Source organism: Tupaia chinensis, unplaced genomic scaffold (genome assembly GCF_000334495.1).
Source record: "Tupaia chinensis unplaced genomic scaffold, TupChi_1.0 Scaffold142374_1, whole genome shotgun sequence".
Taxonomy (NCBI): Eukaryota; Metazoa; Chordata; class Mammalia; order Scandentia; family Tupaiidae; genus Tupaia; species Tupaia belangeri.
This window is the reverse complement of record NW_006202222.1, coordinates 206,012-223,759: the sequence shown is the minus strand read 5'-3', so window position 1 is coordinate 223,759 and position 17,748 is coordinate 206,012. Positions and strand designations below refer to the sequence as shown.

Genomic DNA, 17,748 nt, shown 5'->3' with positions numbered 1-17,748 from the left:
AGCAAAAATCTCTTTAAAAAAAAAAAAAAAGAAAAGGTAAATTTACTTTTGAAAGAAAGGTACCTTCCTAGCATTTCTATAATCTTTATGGCCCAGCAAGAGAAATAATGACAGTGGTTTCCAAGCACAGCAAAGGAAGCAGTTTCAGTGTTACCAACACCATCACCAACTAATGTAGTAGAGCGATATAATTAAGTACGGCTAACATTTATTGAGTTCTAATCAAGTACTACATCAAGTATTTTCATGAATTCTCACTGAACCTGAAAAACAATTCTATGAGGAATTTTTATCTCTACATGACAGTTGAGGAAATCAATATCATGACATGGAAAGTTGACTCCCTAATTCAGTATCTATCTTTTGAAAGTCTAAGAATAAAAGCATTGTGTATGATAGTCCATATCATGATGTGGCCCCTTGGCACCAGCAGGTGGCATAGTGGTTAAGGTGCTAGATTCCCAAAAGGCAGAACAGTCTGAACCCCAAACCCAGCAGCTTGAAAGTCATGCCAGGCGTCTGTGCACATACTCCCCAAGTCCCAAGAAGAGAATGGAGAAGGGCCTGTGACATGACCATCCTTCTGGGGAATGATTTCTCACTTTCCCTCTCTCTGCCTCTCTCTGGCAAGTACATACACCTTATGGCAAAAACCTAAAAAATAAATAAATAAACAAAAATCTGGACCCTAATTTTTGAAGGATTTAAGCTGGACCTGGAAAGAAAAGATCACATATTAAGGACTGCAAACAAGCAGCACAGGCATTCTCCTACACTCACAATGTGATCCTGATGGTGCAGAAAGGTGTTCCATAAAGCAGGATTTCCTGATTACGAGAAGGCTATGTGATTCAATAGTACAGAAAATATTCATTATTTGAGGATTCAATCTTTGCAAATTTGCCTACTCAAGTTTATTTTTAACCCCCAAATTAATACTTAGGTACTACAGAGGTCATTCATGGACATGAACCAAGTGGCAAAAATCTTGAGCCTTCCAACATGCACATTCCTGACTGAGGACAGACAAGATGATGCTCTGTCTTCTTGTTTCAACTCTCGTGTTGTAATCAAGTGTCTTTTTCATGGTCTACTAGTGTCATGTATAGTGTATTTCTGTGCTTTCTCTGTTTTTGCTGTTTAAAATGTCCCCCGAACATTGTGCTGAAATACTACTAATGTTACTAAGTAGAAGAAGGTTGTGATATGACTCAGAGAAAATATGCTTTAAATAAGCTTTACTTAGACATCAGTTACAGGGCTATTGGACATGAGTTTAAAGATAATGAATGAACTAAGTATTTACAAGGTGTCTGTAAGCAGAAACACACATAAAACAGTATTATGTATTGATGGATGAATGAAAATGTGATCAGAGGCACCTTATCCTGTGTTTCCCATAGAAGCAATGGTCCAGTATTTGCTAACTTCAGCATGCATGAAAACTAAGGAACACAGCTGCCACAAATGCTACATTAAGTTTTAATGAACAAATCATGACTACAGAAGGTCATATTTCAAAATAATTGGAATCACTTTTTTAATTTTTTTTGTTTTTTAAGAATTATTTAATTTTATTCATCATTATTACTATTATTTTTTAATATGACCAGAGAAAGAGAGAAGGGTAGTGAGAAGGCAAACCGCCAGGTCCAGTTCAAATCATGGTCAGCCACGTGGGAGTCCAGCACCTTCACCACTGTGCTACCTTCCAGGTCTGAAATAATTTTTAATTCCTCTAAGGTTTGTCTACATCATAGAGGAAAAATGTCACAATTGCTAAACAGTCATTTTAAATATGGTTTACCACGAAATAATTTTTTAAATAATTTAGTTTTATGTATTACTATTATTGCTTTTAAATTTGCTAAAGGACACTTACACTCCCTAGAGAGAAAGAGAGAGAAAGTAAGAAAGCAAGCTGTCAGATCTGGGACTCAAACTGCAGTCAGGCATGTGGGAGTCCAGTGCCTTAACCACCATGCCATCTGCTGGCCCCATTATGAAATAATTTAAACTTCATGATAAAACATGATAATGGCCAATTTTCATGGAAATATTTCAGATATATATATCTTCACAAAACAAAGAAATTCCAAAACTAAAATACAAAAACAAATCCAACAGATTTTTATCAGGTCTTAACAGTTTCACTTTAGCTTCTTTAAATCTAAATAATCACACTGGGCCCTTCTAGAAATTCTGAAGATCAGGAGGACCTATCAAACCTATCAAACAACATCCTGGGCCAAATGAAGTATTGTAAAAACAGCCTGTAGGCTACCATGAGGCAAGTATTCCGCTCAATATAAATATGAGGATCACAAAGTGAAAACGGTGTTCTGAAGGCCACACAGCTAATAAACAATTAAGGTGATATTCAATATTTGCCTTCAAACCATTTCTAATAATTCACACTACCTCTAGCTAATATTGCTTTTGCGCTACAATAAACCCTAAAAATAGGCCACTAAGCAGAACAATACCCTCTCTCAGATAAAAGGACATGAATAAAATGACTCACTTTGGTAGCCAGGAGTGGAGTTGGGAAAAAAGTGAGGATTTTCTATTCCCTCACCCATGTATCTGCATAATAAATCATATTAGGTCATCAGGAAAGTCGTGATATAGTTTTCTGTTTTTCTAGGCAAAAATGTGCCATGACTTCCCTAACAAATAGTGAAGGAACTACTACTATTCAATTAGTAACCTGGTAAGAACATAATAATCTAGTAAGAACCTAAAATAAATATGAAGGCCAAACTTATAGTTCAAAAGGACAATGTCAACAAAGCATATTGTAAAGTCTTTATGTAACTAATATTGCAGGTACATGCATGTACAGGCAGGAAGGTGGGGGGTGCATGGTTAAACAAGTCTAACAAATCACCTTGTCCACTGGATAGAACCATCTAAATAAAGAAATCTCACTTATTTCACAATATGCTTTAAAAACACCACATACCCCATTAGAAGCCAAGACATCTTCTGTTTCTTCATCTTTGTGATTGGCTTGAATTTCAAATGGATTCCCACCACTACAGTACTGCTCAAACAAGGTCACTGTTTTTGAAGAGGTTGAGACTGGCTGCTTACTAGGTGAAACTGATGGGGAACGAGACTGTTCCATGAATTTAAATTCCTAGATATTAAAAAAAAAAGAGCATTTTTATATACGCTTTAGTAATATCAAAATTCAAGTACATGAACATACTCCATGAATATAAACGTAGCATTGGTGGAAAAACAATCCTGATCTTCAGATTATTCACTTTTAATCTTACAAGCTATCTGAAAGCGCAAATTTGGAATACACGTTCAAAGGTTTTCCTAAAGACAACTCAGTCAATTATATCATTTAAAACAGGGTTATCTGCACCAAGTTATTTTTTGGCTTACTTTGAGGAACTACAGAGAATATTTTCAAAAATAACTTAAGAAATTAGCATGATAATGCTTCCTAAAGGTTTAACAAAGCAGCAAAAATCTTAGTAGGATATCATTTTAATCAATAAGGTCATTTATGAAAACTAATTGTTATTAAGTCAAATATTTTTTTATCCATGTTTGCACCATTTATATATTTAATTCAAAAACAAAATATGAAGTATATATCTTTCTCTGCTATACTGCTGATATCTATAAATGTTTAATTACTTTTCTTCATATGCCAAGAAGCAGACAACACAAGCACACATGCTAAGACCAGATGATCTGTCTTCTACTCCTAGTTTACTAGTTAACTCATTACATTTCATCAGTTTCCTACAAAGTTCCCACATCTGTGGGTTCTGCATCCACAGATTCAATCAACCATGACAGAGAATACTTGGATTAAAAAGGAAAACAAAAATGTTATGTAGCAATTAAAAATACAATAAATTAAAAAATTAAAAGGCAGAGCATAACAAGTATTTACATAGCATTTATAATGTATTGCATAGTATAAGTAATCTACAGATTATTTGAATTATATGGGAAGGTAATCATAGGTTACATGCAAATAGTATGTCATTTTATAAGATATTTGGGAATCTGTGGGTTTGGGAATCTGCAGGGGGACCTGGACTCAAACTCCCTTAAATACCAGGGGATGACTACATAATGTTTGAAATGTCATCTGGCTTCTCTACACTCAATTTCATCATCTGTAAAATGAGAGGTTCAATCTAGAACTGAAAATGCCAATGAACTTGTATCCCTTGGTCCAAATCATGCATTACCAATTTTGAAAACTGAGGTTCCCTTGGTCCAAATCATGCATTACCAGTTTTGAAAACTGAGGTTCCAAAGTGCCAAGTTCAAAATTACCCAGCTCATTAGAGGAAAATTTATAGAACAATTTCCAAAATTCTTTTGAATTACAAAACTCTTAATGATTTATCATGAAATTTTAATGAACATTTCCTTATTTCTAAAAGATTAATCCCCAATTTAATTTTTTTATATTAAATTATATTCTTAAAAGATACAATGTTTTTTTTTTGAGAAGTTTTTGCTATAGGGAGCATGTGCTCACCAGAAGGACAGAGAGAGGCAGAGAGATAAAAAGTGAGAAATCACCCCTCAGGGGGAATGGCCACGCCGCAATCCTTTCTCCTCCATTCTCCTCTGGGGATCTTGGGCATGCACGCACAAGCGCCCGGCGCGAGTTTAAGCCACTGGGTCCAGGACTCGAACCACGGTCAGCTACTGGGGGTTCAGCGACATAGCCATTATGCTAACTGCTGGTCCCACAATGATATTCTTAAAACGTTTCTTAAATTCTTACATTTTAAATATCAGAGTTTATTCTCTTTTCAATTTCAAATATACATTACATCAAATCTATCATAATACCTAAGACTTCATGCCATGATTTTTATAATTCTAAATAAGATGTGAATATAAACTAATGAGACTTTTTGTAAACCTAATCCATAGGAATAGATGTGTGTCGTAAATATAAGAGCATTTCAAAAAGTTTATGGAAAAATGGAATCAAAGCACAGGTTTATTTCTGTGCAACATAAAACTGAAATCCATGCAGTTTTTCATAATATGCTTTTTCTGTGAACTTTTTGAGAACCTCTCGTAGTTTTCAAGGTAATTATTAGAGCATCACCTTTTGAGTTACCAGGTGAGATAAGGCTCACCTGGATAGAAATATTCCAAAGTGCCTCTTAAAAAAGTTATCTTACACCAATTGTATGTGCAAATATGCACATGTGCACATACAATTTGATGGTTAAATAAACTTAAATAAAGTATTTAAATAGATATTCTAACATGCATGTTAAATTTAGATTTTTTTTTTTTTTTGAGAAGTTTTCGCTGCAGGGCGCATGTCCTAGTCAGAAAGACAAAGAGAGACAGAGAAACAGAAAGCAAGAAATCATCCCCCGGGAGGATGGCCACACCACAATCCCTTCTCCTTCTTTCTCTTCTCAGGATCTTGGGCATGCATGCACATGCACCCGACATGAGTTTAAGTCAATGGGTTCAGGACTTGAACCACGGTCAACCACATGGGAGTTCAGCAATGTGACCATTATGCCACCTGCTGGTCCCAAATTTAGAATTCTTAATAATGTTATGGAACTTCCTTCTTTTAGAATTTTAAATCCTGTGTTAAGTTAATGAATTACGTCATCTGTTAATGTTAATTAATATTAATATTGATTTTGCTGTCTTTAAAGCACTTATTAATCAACATGTTTGCAAGTTTTTAATATATGCTGGAAATGGGTAAGAAGATATTATATAAAGATTATCCATACAAAAAATAAAAACTTCTAATCATGCATTCTCTACACTTACACGGAGAAAGAAAATTGCCTTTAGAAAATTATTCCTTATATGCATTGCATGTTGACTTCTGATATTTGTAGAACACAGTCTTTTACACAAGAATAACTGTCTGCAATGTGTTTCAGCCATGGGAAAAATCAAACCAATTAAAGACTTTTTCACAGATAGATTATTCCACAAGGGTTCAGTGAATCAGTTAACTAACAAAAATTAGTTAAGTATTTTTTCCAAGTAGCTCTTTTATTTGTGAGGCATTTTCTCGTTACAGAAAAATTTGTAAGCTGCAGCATAAATTAACATCTTATTAGTCCTTTTAAGAAATGACAAACATTCTACAAATACAGATATTTTTATTAAACACAACCAAATTATAGCTGATTAATCTTCTCTAAAATTAAACACAGCAGTAGACCCTTTTTCTGAATTGAAAAGAAAAAAAGAAAGCATTTAACTATGACTCTTTAGGGGAAAAGACTTTTCCTGAACCATGCAAAACTGAATTGCGTAAAGAGAGATTTTTCTCATTCATAAAGGGATTATTCTTGTAAAAGATGTTTGTTATTAACGACTTTCAAGTAAGGGTGATAAGTCACTGCTCCTTAATTATTTTGTAAATGTTTTCATATATCTAATATTAAAACAAACAAATGAAAAGATGACTGAAAAATTTCTTAGTTCTTAAAAAACACTTACATGAAGTTGCAAGATGCTAAAATTTGACTTAACAGGACAAAGTTCCCAGGTCTCATTCTCTAAGAACATTCGTAATTCATCGAGCCGTGTCCTTAAAACAAACAAACAATTAACACTCAAAAAGTAAGAAGAAAAATACACTGCACACAAGAATTGAGGAAATAAACACAATAAGTTTAAGGTAATAATTTTTAAAATGTCTTCTTTCAAAATAAAGCATTTAAAACTAACAATTCCTCCCTTTGCCTTAGCTGTATCCCATAATTTTGATGCTATGCCTTTATTATTATTCAGTTTAAAATTCTTCCTAATTTCCTTGGGATCAGCAGTTAGCGTAATGGCTATGTCACTGGACTCCCATGTAGTCGAACACGATTCGAGAGCCGGACACAGCGGCTTAAACTCACACTGGGTGCATGTGTGTGAGTGCCCAAGATCCAGAGAGGAAAATGGAGGAGAAGGGATTGCAGCGTGGCCATTCCCCCTGGGAGGGGGTGATTTCTCGCTTTCTATCTCTATGTCTCTCTCTGTCTTTCTGGCGAGCGCACGCGCCCTATAGCAAAAAAAACTCTCAAAAAAAAATTCTTCCTAATTTCCAATACGATTTCACCTTTGATCACTGGAAGTAGGTTGTTTAATCTGCAAGACTTGTAGACATTGTAGAAAGAAAATTGCCTTTAGAAAATTATTCCTTATATGCATTGCATGTTGACTTCTGATATTGGTAGAACACAGTCTTTTACACAAGAATAACTGTCTGCAATGTGTTTCAGCCATGGGAAAAATCAAACCAATTAAAGACTTTTTCACAGGTAGATTATTCCACAAGGGTTCAGTTACCCTTCTTCTTTATTTCTAGTTTAATCCTACTATGATCAGTGAATATACTCTCCATAATTTCAATCTTTTGACTTTTTTTTTTTAAGAACATGCTTCACTGTCCAGTTGATGATTGCTTTCGATAAACTCTTGTGCCCTCTGCAGTTGTCAAGAGTTGTGTCTGTGTAAGATAAACAGACAGTTAAAAAACTAGATGGATAGGGACTAGCTGGTGGTGTGCTGGTTAAGGGCGCTGGACTCCCACATGCCCAACCACGATTCTAGTCCTGGCCCTGGTGGTTTGCTTTCTCACTTTCTCTCACTCTCTCTCTCTCTCTCTGTCTGTCTCTGGCCCTCTCTGGTCAAACTTAAATAAATAAATAAATAATGAAAGTTAAATAAAATAAGTCTTTTAAGAAAAAGACAGAGATGTGTGTATACACACACACACACACACACAGATGCATAATCAATAAGGCAAATTATATCAATATCTTTGTCAAACATATAACCTTATTGGGTGTTTTTGGTCTGTTTGCATTATCAATTACTAAAAATAGTATATAAAAATTTCCAACCATGTCTATGGACTTAATTTTCCTTTTAATTCTGTATTGGATTACTTTATATATTTTGAAGTGTTTAAAGGTAGAGTGTTTAGTATAAAAGGAACCTGAGAAAAAATTTGGTTACAATCACAGGTACTAAAGCTAGTGAGTAGCAAAACAGAGAAACCCAAGGTTGCCCCAGACTCTTTACTAACAGGAAAAGAAAGAAGTTGGAATGATTACCAATAGTATGAACTAAAATTAATTTAATAGTGACTTATCCACTATTATTGTGTGTGTGTGTTTGTGTATGTAAACATATATTATAGGAAATAGTCTCACACAAGATAGATACTATTTATAAAGATACTGTTCCTTTTGTTTTCACTGCTCTTGATTAGTTTAGAGTTGGGAAGTAGTAACTTTTACATAAGCTGATTATCATTAAAATATTAAAATAAATAAACGTATTAGTAACATTATCACTAGATCTAAAAACACCATTTTCTGAAAACATTCTTCCTATCTATTTTTCCAAAGGATATAGCAAAGACAACCATAAGACGATCTCTATCCAAATATGTGCTTTTCTGCAACATGACCTTACTATTCCTCTATCAAAGATACCATCTAATTACTCTTCTCTTGGATGTGGGCTAGCCTTATTATATGATTGCACTCAAAACAATGTGGTGAAAGAATGGAATGACGTCTGAGTCATGAAGTCTCTGCCTGGTTTTGCAGGAAAGCTAGTTCTACATGAAGTCCAACTATCCTGAGGTGAGCATGCCGGAAGGCCACATGTAGGCAGTATCACTGACACACCTTGCAGAGCACAACCTTCCAGTCACCTACATCAAAGTGTGAGTGAAGTGACCTTGTATCCTCCAGTCAAACTCTTCTACCAGCTGAATTTTGCTACTCATTTCTTCTGCTATATGAGGAGCAGAAAAATTTCTCAGTTGATCCTTGCTTAAATTCCTGACACAGAATACATGAAATAACAATAAAATCATAGTCCTTTAAAGCCGATAGGTTTTGGGATAGTTTGTTATACAACGATCATAGACAGAAAAGAATACTTGGACAGCTGTTAATCAGGACTTTTATACTTGTGAAGTTAGAGACAACAATCTCTTTCTGAAATCTATTATAAAACAACTAAAAAATACTGATAAATTATTCACTACTCTTCTACTCTGCAGGCTTAACCAAAATAGCTTATTTAGCAGAAGATCCACAGGCAGAAATAAACACTTAGCATCAGAGAACATCAGGTCCAATAATCAAAAAAGACAATGGTATCACTTGGTCGATATATACGTGGATAATGAATTTGCAGCACCTTTTAAAGAGACATTAAAAGGGACTAGCAGATGGCTTGATGGTTAAGGCACTGGATTCCCACATGGCTGACCATGATTTGGGTGCTGGACCTAGCAGCTTGAAAATAAACCCAGGCGTGCATGTGTGCTCAAAACCCTAAAAGGAGAATAGAGGAGAAGGTACTGCAGCATGACCATCTCCCCAGAGGGTAATTTTTTCACTTTTTCTTTCTCTTTCTCTGTCTGGCAAGTATACATTCCCCACAGCAAAAACTTTAAAAAAATAAATAAATAAAAGAATGATCTTTCCTATTTGGGCAGGAATAAAGTTTCTCTCCCTAAAAAAGATAGGTGATTTCTCCCCTCTTCTGTCAATGCACCTTTAGACTCCTTAAAAGCATTGTATAAGCTTTGATTATTGCCATAGGGCAGGTACCATCACACCCTAAGCCTTGATAATTAAGAGTAATTATAAAATAGGGACAGATGGCATAATGCTTACTCCACTGGATTGCCACCATGGCCCAACCGCAGTTCGAATACCAGATCTGGTGGCTTGAAAATCAAGCCAAGCACCTGTGCATGTGTGCCCAAGATGCTGGGAGGAGAATGGAGAAGGGATTGCAGCAAGGCCATCCCCTCAGGGGATGATTTCTCACTTTCCCCTCTCACTATCTCTCTTTCTCTTTCCAGTGAACACACGTGCCCTAAGGCAAAAACCTCTTCAAAAAAGAAAAAGAGTTAATGTAGAAAGTGGCCAGATTTGGACAAGGTACTAGTGACCTTTAAAGTAGATCTGGTCTTTGTGCTGACACTGCAGGTCAAGTGAAAGCTCTAACAAAGACATGATCTACTGTCACGTTGCAGGGCAGTGTATATTAAAGGAAGCTGAACGTCAGCCAGGGAAGGGCAGGAAAGACTTGTTTAGAACCACAGGACAGAAGATTCTCCACAGCTGCAGTCGATGACAGAAAATATCTGGCTTTGCCTTCCATTTCTCCTCTTCCATCGCTCCATAAAAGAATAAGCCTGGGAACGGCTCAGTGCTGGGGTGATATCCATCAGAGATGCCCTGACTTTTCTCTGTTTGTGTGTCTGCCTGTCTATTCTTTCTGCATCCACCACTGCTCCCACTCGAGGTTCACGCCTCATAAGCCCAGGCAGAGTAATTACAAAATAAAATACATGTGTTAAGTAGAATGTTTGACAATTATACATTGCTACATAAGTTCTATCTCATTATTGTTTAAATTAAAGCATTTGTGCTTTTTAAAACTGCAACATCCGGCAGGAGAATAATAACTTTGAGTCCATGCATCTTAGTACCTGAACACGGAGAAATGTGGAGGAATAAAACATTAACTTTGAAAGAACTCACAATAACAGAGACTGTGTTCCCTTACATGTTCATAAAATTTTACCATAAAAAAAGGCAAATTTCGGGAACCAGCAGTTGGCGTAATGGCTATGTCACTGGACTCCCACATAGTCGACCACGGTTCGCGTCCCGGACCCGGTGGCTTAAAACTCACGCCGGGCGCATGTGCGTACGTGCCCAAGATCCCGAGAGGAGAATGGAGGAGAAGGGATTGCGGCGTGACCATCTCCCCTGGGGGGTGATTTCTCGCTTTCTGTCTCTAATGTCTCTCTCTGTCTGTCTGGTGAGCGCACGCACCCTATAGTGAAAATCTCTCCAAAAAAAAAGGCAAATTTCTATACAACTGCCACAAGTAACATGAATATACTTTATAAGTAGAAGGTGTTCTATCAAAAAATCAATCATTCCCGCTTTCACCTTTATTATGCCATGTCTTCAAACCAATAGCCTAAATGCACTCAAAGAATAATCTGGTTCAAGGATTTCTTCATGCTCAAGCATGTTATTTGGCAACAGGGGACCACAAAACAAACTGATACACATATGAACAACTTTATTAGCTAAATTAAAACATGCTTGATTTATATTTCAACATGTTTCATATAGTTCTCAGCATTTCTGTAATATGACTTGGTTAAGGGACTGTCAAGCTGGAATTTAGAAGACTTGCAGTCATTACTGCCTAATGTAATTTTGTGGTCAATTCAATATATATACACTAGCATCATGTCTAAACGGCCTATCAAGTTTATCCTGCTTTATAAAGAAACAAATATACTACAGAATATGTTGATGATTAGAACCAATTTTACCAAGTGATTTTCATTATATTGGGTACTTTGGAAAGTCATCACAAATTTTTGTATAAAAAACATAGAAAAAAATATGTCATGACTTCCTGATGATCTAATAATTTTCCAAATGGCAGTTGTTTAGAGCACTAATAACTACTACAGCCTGTATACAAACAACCTAGACTGGCTTAAGCTGTTACTTAAACACCAGTAAAAAAAAAAAAAAAAAAAAAAAAACCTAAAAAATAGTAATTATTAATTTTTGGTTTTTTAATCTGTATTCTTTTTCTTTTCTTTTCTATTTTTTTTTATATAAGGCACATGCATTCACCAGAGAGAGATAGAGATACAGTGAAAGAGAGAGCAAAAGTGAGAAATCATCCCCAAGGGAGATAGTCACACTGCAATCCCTTCTCCTTCATTCTACTCTTGGGATTTGGGGCATGCATGCACACATGCCCAGTGTGATTTTCAAGCTGCTGAGTGTGGGACTCAAACTGCACATTTGGCTATGAGCAACTCAGAACCTTAACCTTCACACCACCTGCTGGATCCCCAATTTTTATAATATATGATACAGCAAGGAAAAAGAAAAAGGTAAGATGTGCAGTCAACAGCTCACCGTTTAATCCAGCCACCTCATTTTATAATAGATAGGACCATAGCTCAGAGAGGTTAAATAATTTGCCCTACGCCAGCAGTTTTTGCTGGCAAACAGCAAAACATGGGGCAAGAAAGTGAGTCTACTATCTCTCAGTCAGCTTCCCTCTGACAACACAGCATAGCCTCATCAATGGCAAACAAGTTCTACAACTTCTTCTGGGATGTCTTACGATGTTGAGTGTTTGGGAAATATTGAAATATTTTACTCCTTCATTCTCTAATTTCATCCCGGTAAAATTCTGTGAGGAATCTCCATCAGGATCAGAGTTGGGAATGGCCATGACTAGTTGCCAAAGAGATGACAGACACCTTTGGACGATAAGTAAAGTGAGCGCAGAGTGGAAGTCACTCACCTCAGTGTTTTTACACTGCCCCCACCGAGGCACTTAGTCCTAGACACTAGGAACACCAAAAGGGACTAGAGCTTGTCTTACTGGATATAAAACAATCTTTTGGGAGATAGAAACCTGGCATTCTTCATACTGGCAGACAAAGAGAGGCTCTGGCACTTTTTTGGCTCCTTTTTTCCCTCACCTATTACTAAAAGGGCCTCTCCTCTTCCATATAGCAAAGTTTACAGGCCAGACATTCTGTTTTAGCTAGACTTAAAGTTTTAGTAAAAAAAGGAAGCTATGAATAAAGGCAGTGTTAGGGTTTCATGTTATTCCTTTACCATTTTTTCCATGAGGTTTATTCAATTTTTTTTTTTTTAAGTTTTTAAACACTCTCTTCATTCAAAGGTTCTGCTTTGGTACAGGTTTAGTTCAAATCTTCTTTCAATACAAGTTAATTAATAGTTTACAATTAACACAGAAAACTTGTATTTAAATGTACTTAATAACTAATCAACATTTTAAGGTACCCTATCTCTCTTCTGACATGGCACGCATAGCATTGTGGGTAGGTGTCCGTTGATTATGAATTAAGTGAGAAAGCAGAATTACAAATCCTGACTCCCTTTGGCAGTAAAGAATGACAATAAAGCCAAAGGTTAATTTTAAAAAGTAAACATTCCGAATACAAAGTAAGGTATAACTCATTTCAAATGACAAAATATTCAGACAGGATACTGCTCAGGGTCCAGTTTCTATCAAGACAGGTCTCACAAATGTTAACACTCTTTTCCTCTCTCAATTTAATGCCACGTTAAGCATAACAATCGCATTGTTATTGAACAGGTCTTCCTACCTTCTTCCACTCCCCAAAACATTCCACCCCATTTTAAAGTTGAAAGTGACTGCTTTGCAAGGTGGTAGAGTACAGGATCTTGGTTTTGTAGCTACAATCACAATAACTATCATATCCTTCTTTTAGAAGCCTTCTTACTCCTGAAAGGCAGATGCTTTCAAGTACCCCATCACTGAGTGCTGCCTCTACTTATCCAACTTTCTTAGTAGCTCATACCAGATGCGGGAAACAAGTTCCATACACATGTGTTAGAAAAGTCCTTTAAGAACTAACTAACTCCAGATAGTCAGGTGGAATGATGGGATTAAAGTAACTAAAGGTCAGGACCAGCAATTGGCGTAATGGCTATGTCACTGGACTCCCATACAGTCGAGCACAATTCGAGTCCCAAACCCAGTGGCTTAAACTCATGTCAGGAGCGTGTGCGTGTGTGCCCAAGATCCCAAGCGGAGAATGGAGGAGAAGGGATTGCAGCGTGGCCATCCCCCACAGGGAGGGCGGTGATTTCTCATTTTCTGTCTCTCTCTTTCTGGCAAGCGCATGCGTCCTATAGCAAAAAACTCTCAAAAAAAAAAAATTAAAATAAATAAAGATCTTTTCTTCACCTTTAATAATAATTCTGCGTCCCTGTTTCTTTTGAATCTAGTGTGTAAAAGCAGAATGATTCAATATCAACTGGGAGTGGAGGCAGAAATTATAACCAAGGGAAACTTGAATGATACTGAACCATTATAAGCTAACTCTCCAAATAAATATAGAGCTGAGTCTTTATACAAGAGGACTTAAAATTCACTGAAGAGGCCAGCAGGTGGCATGGTGGTTGAACCGCTGGACTCCCACATGGCTGACCATGGTTTACACTCTGGACCCAGCAGCTTGAAAATCATGCCAGGTGGACATGCATGTGTGTCCAAAATTCTGAGAAGGAAATGAAGAAGGGATTGCAGTGTGGCCATCCCACAGGGGTTCATTTCTCACTTTCCCTCTGTCTCTCTCTGGCTACTGCATATGCCCTATGATGAAAACCTTAAAAAAAAAAAAAGTTCATGGAAAACAGAATTAAAATACAACTTTTTTTTGGTATAAGGTATTTTTAAATCTATATATAGTTTTTTTAGATCTGCTATGAACGTTTTTTTTTTTTGGAGAGGTTTTTGCTATAGGGCGCATGCGCTCGCCAGACAGACAGAGAGAGACAGAGAGACAGAAAGAGAGAAGTCAACCCCAAGGGGGATGGTCATGCTGCAATCTCTTCTCCTCCATTCTCCTCTCGGGATCTTGGGCACGCACGCACACACACCCGGCGTGAGTTCTAAGCCACCAGGTCCGGGACGCGAACCGCGGTCGACTATGTGGGAGTCCAGCGACATAGCCATTATGTTAACTGCTGGTTCCCGCTATGAACTTTTTGAAGATCCTCTTTTCCATTTATATATGCACGCACAAAGAGAATTAATCATCTTTTACTTTTTTTAAGAATTATTTACTTAATTTTATTTATTATTATCTTCTCATTTTTCTATGGGACAAGTGTCCCCACCAGAGAAAGAGCAAGAGAGGCAGTGAGAAAGCAAGCCACTAGATCCAGGACTCATTTGGTGGGCCATGTAGAAATCCAGTGTGACTACTACTATCCCACCCACTGACCTTATCAACTTTCACTCAAAGAAATCGGTTTGGGGTCTGCAGGTAGCATAGTGGATAAGGTGCTGGACTCCCACATGTCTGACTGCAATTTGAGTCCCAGGCCCAGCAGCTTGAAAATCATGCCAAGCACATGTGCGTGAGTGCCCAAAATCCCAGGAGAAGAATGAAGGAGATTTCAGCATAGCCATCCCCTCTGGGGGGCGGGGGGGGGGGGGGGAGGGGGGGGGGGGTTTTTCTCACTTTCCCTCTCACTATCTCTCTCTGTCTTTGGCAAGTGCATGTGCCCTGTGGCAAAAACCTTTAAAAAAAAAAAAAAAAGAAAAAGAAAAAAGAAAAAAATGCAATATTTAGTTAAATATTTTGAGCCACTCCAGACAAAGATATACTTTACTAAGATTTATAGGCAATAAGTACAGAGTATTTTATAATTATTTTTGGTTAAAAAAAATTCTTAGCTAACCTAAAAAGAGCTGCAAAGAATATATCTACTCATTCAGAAGTAACTGTTTCAAATAACGAATGCAGTAAGATTAAGCATTATACAAAAGTATTCTCATTAACAAAATTGAGCTATTTGTATCTTATTAGAATTCTTACCTATGGTAGTTTTTGAAATAATTGACACTTTGTTTTCTGATAGACTCTTGTAAAACTTCAGACTTGCTACCACAAAATTCTTCTCCAACTTGCATCAACCTAGTTGGGTAAAAAGGTTTTTGTAAATTTCAGCAACATCCTTACCAAGAAAATAAAGCCCAGGTTTTCTTTCTTCAAAGACAAGAAATTTGAATATTTAAAAAAATTTGAAAGTTTAGATGGTTTAGAAACATCCAAAGATGAGAAATATTTATGCACTCTCACACACAAACCCAGCAGCAATTAGATTATGAATGTATGAACACTTCATTTCCATAAAGAAGTTCTACATAACTCACTAATTCATGATTACTTTGATCATCAGGTTGAATGAATCAAACTAAACAATAAGACAAGATTTCAAATACTACCTGCTAATTATATCCAAAACAAAGATGAAATCATCATATTTGAATATTGACAAATCAGTTCCGAGCAAGTAAGTTTTTACTTTTAGCTGAACATCCTGTAAGACAAAAAGAAAATTTCAAGTAAACCAAAAATAGAGAAAATAAATTCTCAGAAGCATTTCTCCTACTGTTACAAATTAAAATGAAACAGGAATACATTCTTCACTTAACAAATATCTATTTGGGGCTATACCAACATCCTAAAGGATGATATAATAAAGAAAAGTCCACAAATATCAGATACAAAAATAGCAATGGCCACAATCATCAGTATACTTTAACATAGATGACAGATTTCTATTCAATGTAAAACACACACACACACACACACACACACACACACACACCCATATATATAACATAGGAGAACTGTATCTTTATATTAGATATGAGAACGAAAATCATTATTTATGCAAGAGTTGGTTGGTTAGAAAACCAAAATTAATCAATTAAAAAATAATAAGAATTATTAAGATAACTACATGAAGTGACTATGGAGAAGATAATATATAGTAATTAATAGCTTTCCTGCATACCCGCTATAGCATCATAAAAAGGAAAAAGAGATTACATTAAAGACAAGGATTAAATATATAATACATTAGGCGGGCAAGCAGGTGGTGTGGTGGTTATGCCACTGGACTCCCACATGGGTGACCATGGTTCAAGTCCTAGATCTGGTGGCTTGAAACTCACTCTGGGCTCATACGTTTGTGTGTCTGGGATCCCAAGAGGAAAATGGAAGAGAAAGGATTCTAGTGTGGCCCTCCCCCTGGTGGGTGATTTCTCACTTTCCCTCTCATCGTGTCTGCCTCTTTCTCTCTCCAGCCAGCACATGTTCCCTAAGGCAAAAACCTCTTTAAAAAAAAAAAAAAAAAAGAAGAAATTTTAAAAATTTAACAGATTATATCATTACAACAACTGAGATACCAAATTGCAAAAAAAGGCTTAAGAAGATATTGCTATGATGTGAATGTCTGTGTCTACCCAAAACTCTTATGTTTTAATACTAACCCCTAATGTGGTGGTATTAGGAGGCTCAGCCTTTGTGAGATCAGCCCTCAAGAGTGGAAATATGGCCCTTATAAAGAAGCCCAAAGAAGGTCCTTTGCTCCTTCTATCATGTGAGGACACAGTGAGAAGGCATCACCAATGAACCAGGAAATGGGCCCTCACCAAACACCAAAACTGCTGGCACCGTGACCTTGGACTTCCCAACCTCCAAAACTGTGAAAATAAATGTCTGCTATTTATCAGCCACTCAGTCTAGGATATTTTGATATAGCAACCCCAATAGGCTAAAACAGATATATTCAGCAAATAAGCATGTAAGATACTCTCAAAGAACAAAGATTGTTGAGAAAAAAATTCTTTTTCCTATACTAGATTCTGAGACAGGTATAACACCTACTTAATCATTCCTTTCCTAAAAATAATAGAAAATTAAGAAAACACAAATTAATAAAAATAAACAGAACAGGGCTGGTCCTGTAGCATGATGGTTAAACACTGTGCATTGGAAGCTGAATCCTACAGAGCTAATCACGGTTCAAGTCCTAGCCCTGGTGACTTGAAAAACATACCAGGCACATGTGCATGCTTGCCCAGCATCCTGATTGATGGAAAAGTGGAGGAAAAGAATTGCAACATCACCATGCCCACCGGGGGTTATTTTCTCTCTCTCTGACAAACACACATACTTTCTGGCAATTAAAAAAAAAAAAAGAAGAAGAAGAAAAGAAGAGAAAAAGAAAGAAAGAATACATTAAAAAAGCATAAATTTCTTTGGGAAAGTAAAAATTTGCTAAGGCTTCAAAAGCAAAAATGTAATCAAGCAATATAAAAATATTTCCAATG

The 17,748-nt window shown here is 36.5% G+C and overlaps 1 protein-coding gene across 1 annotated transcript in view; it reads right to left on the bottom strand.

The window, feature by feature from the left end:
* The window catches only part of VPS50 (VPS50 subunit of EARP/GARPII complex), a gene marked incomplete in the record, with an annotated part of 117,723 nt that overhangs the window by 37,463 nt on the left and 62,512 nt on the right, over positions 1–17,748 (bottom strand). Inside the window, 4 exon segments of the mRNA XM_027766315.1 lie at positions 2,966–3,142; positions 6,484–6,574; positions 15,443–15,541; positions 15,853–15,947. Coding sequence (XP_027622116.1) covers positions 2,966–3,142; positions 6,484–6,574; positions 15,443–15,541; positions 15,853–15,947 — 462 coding nt within the window.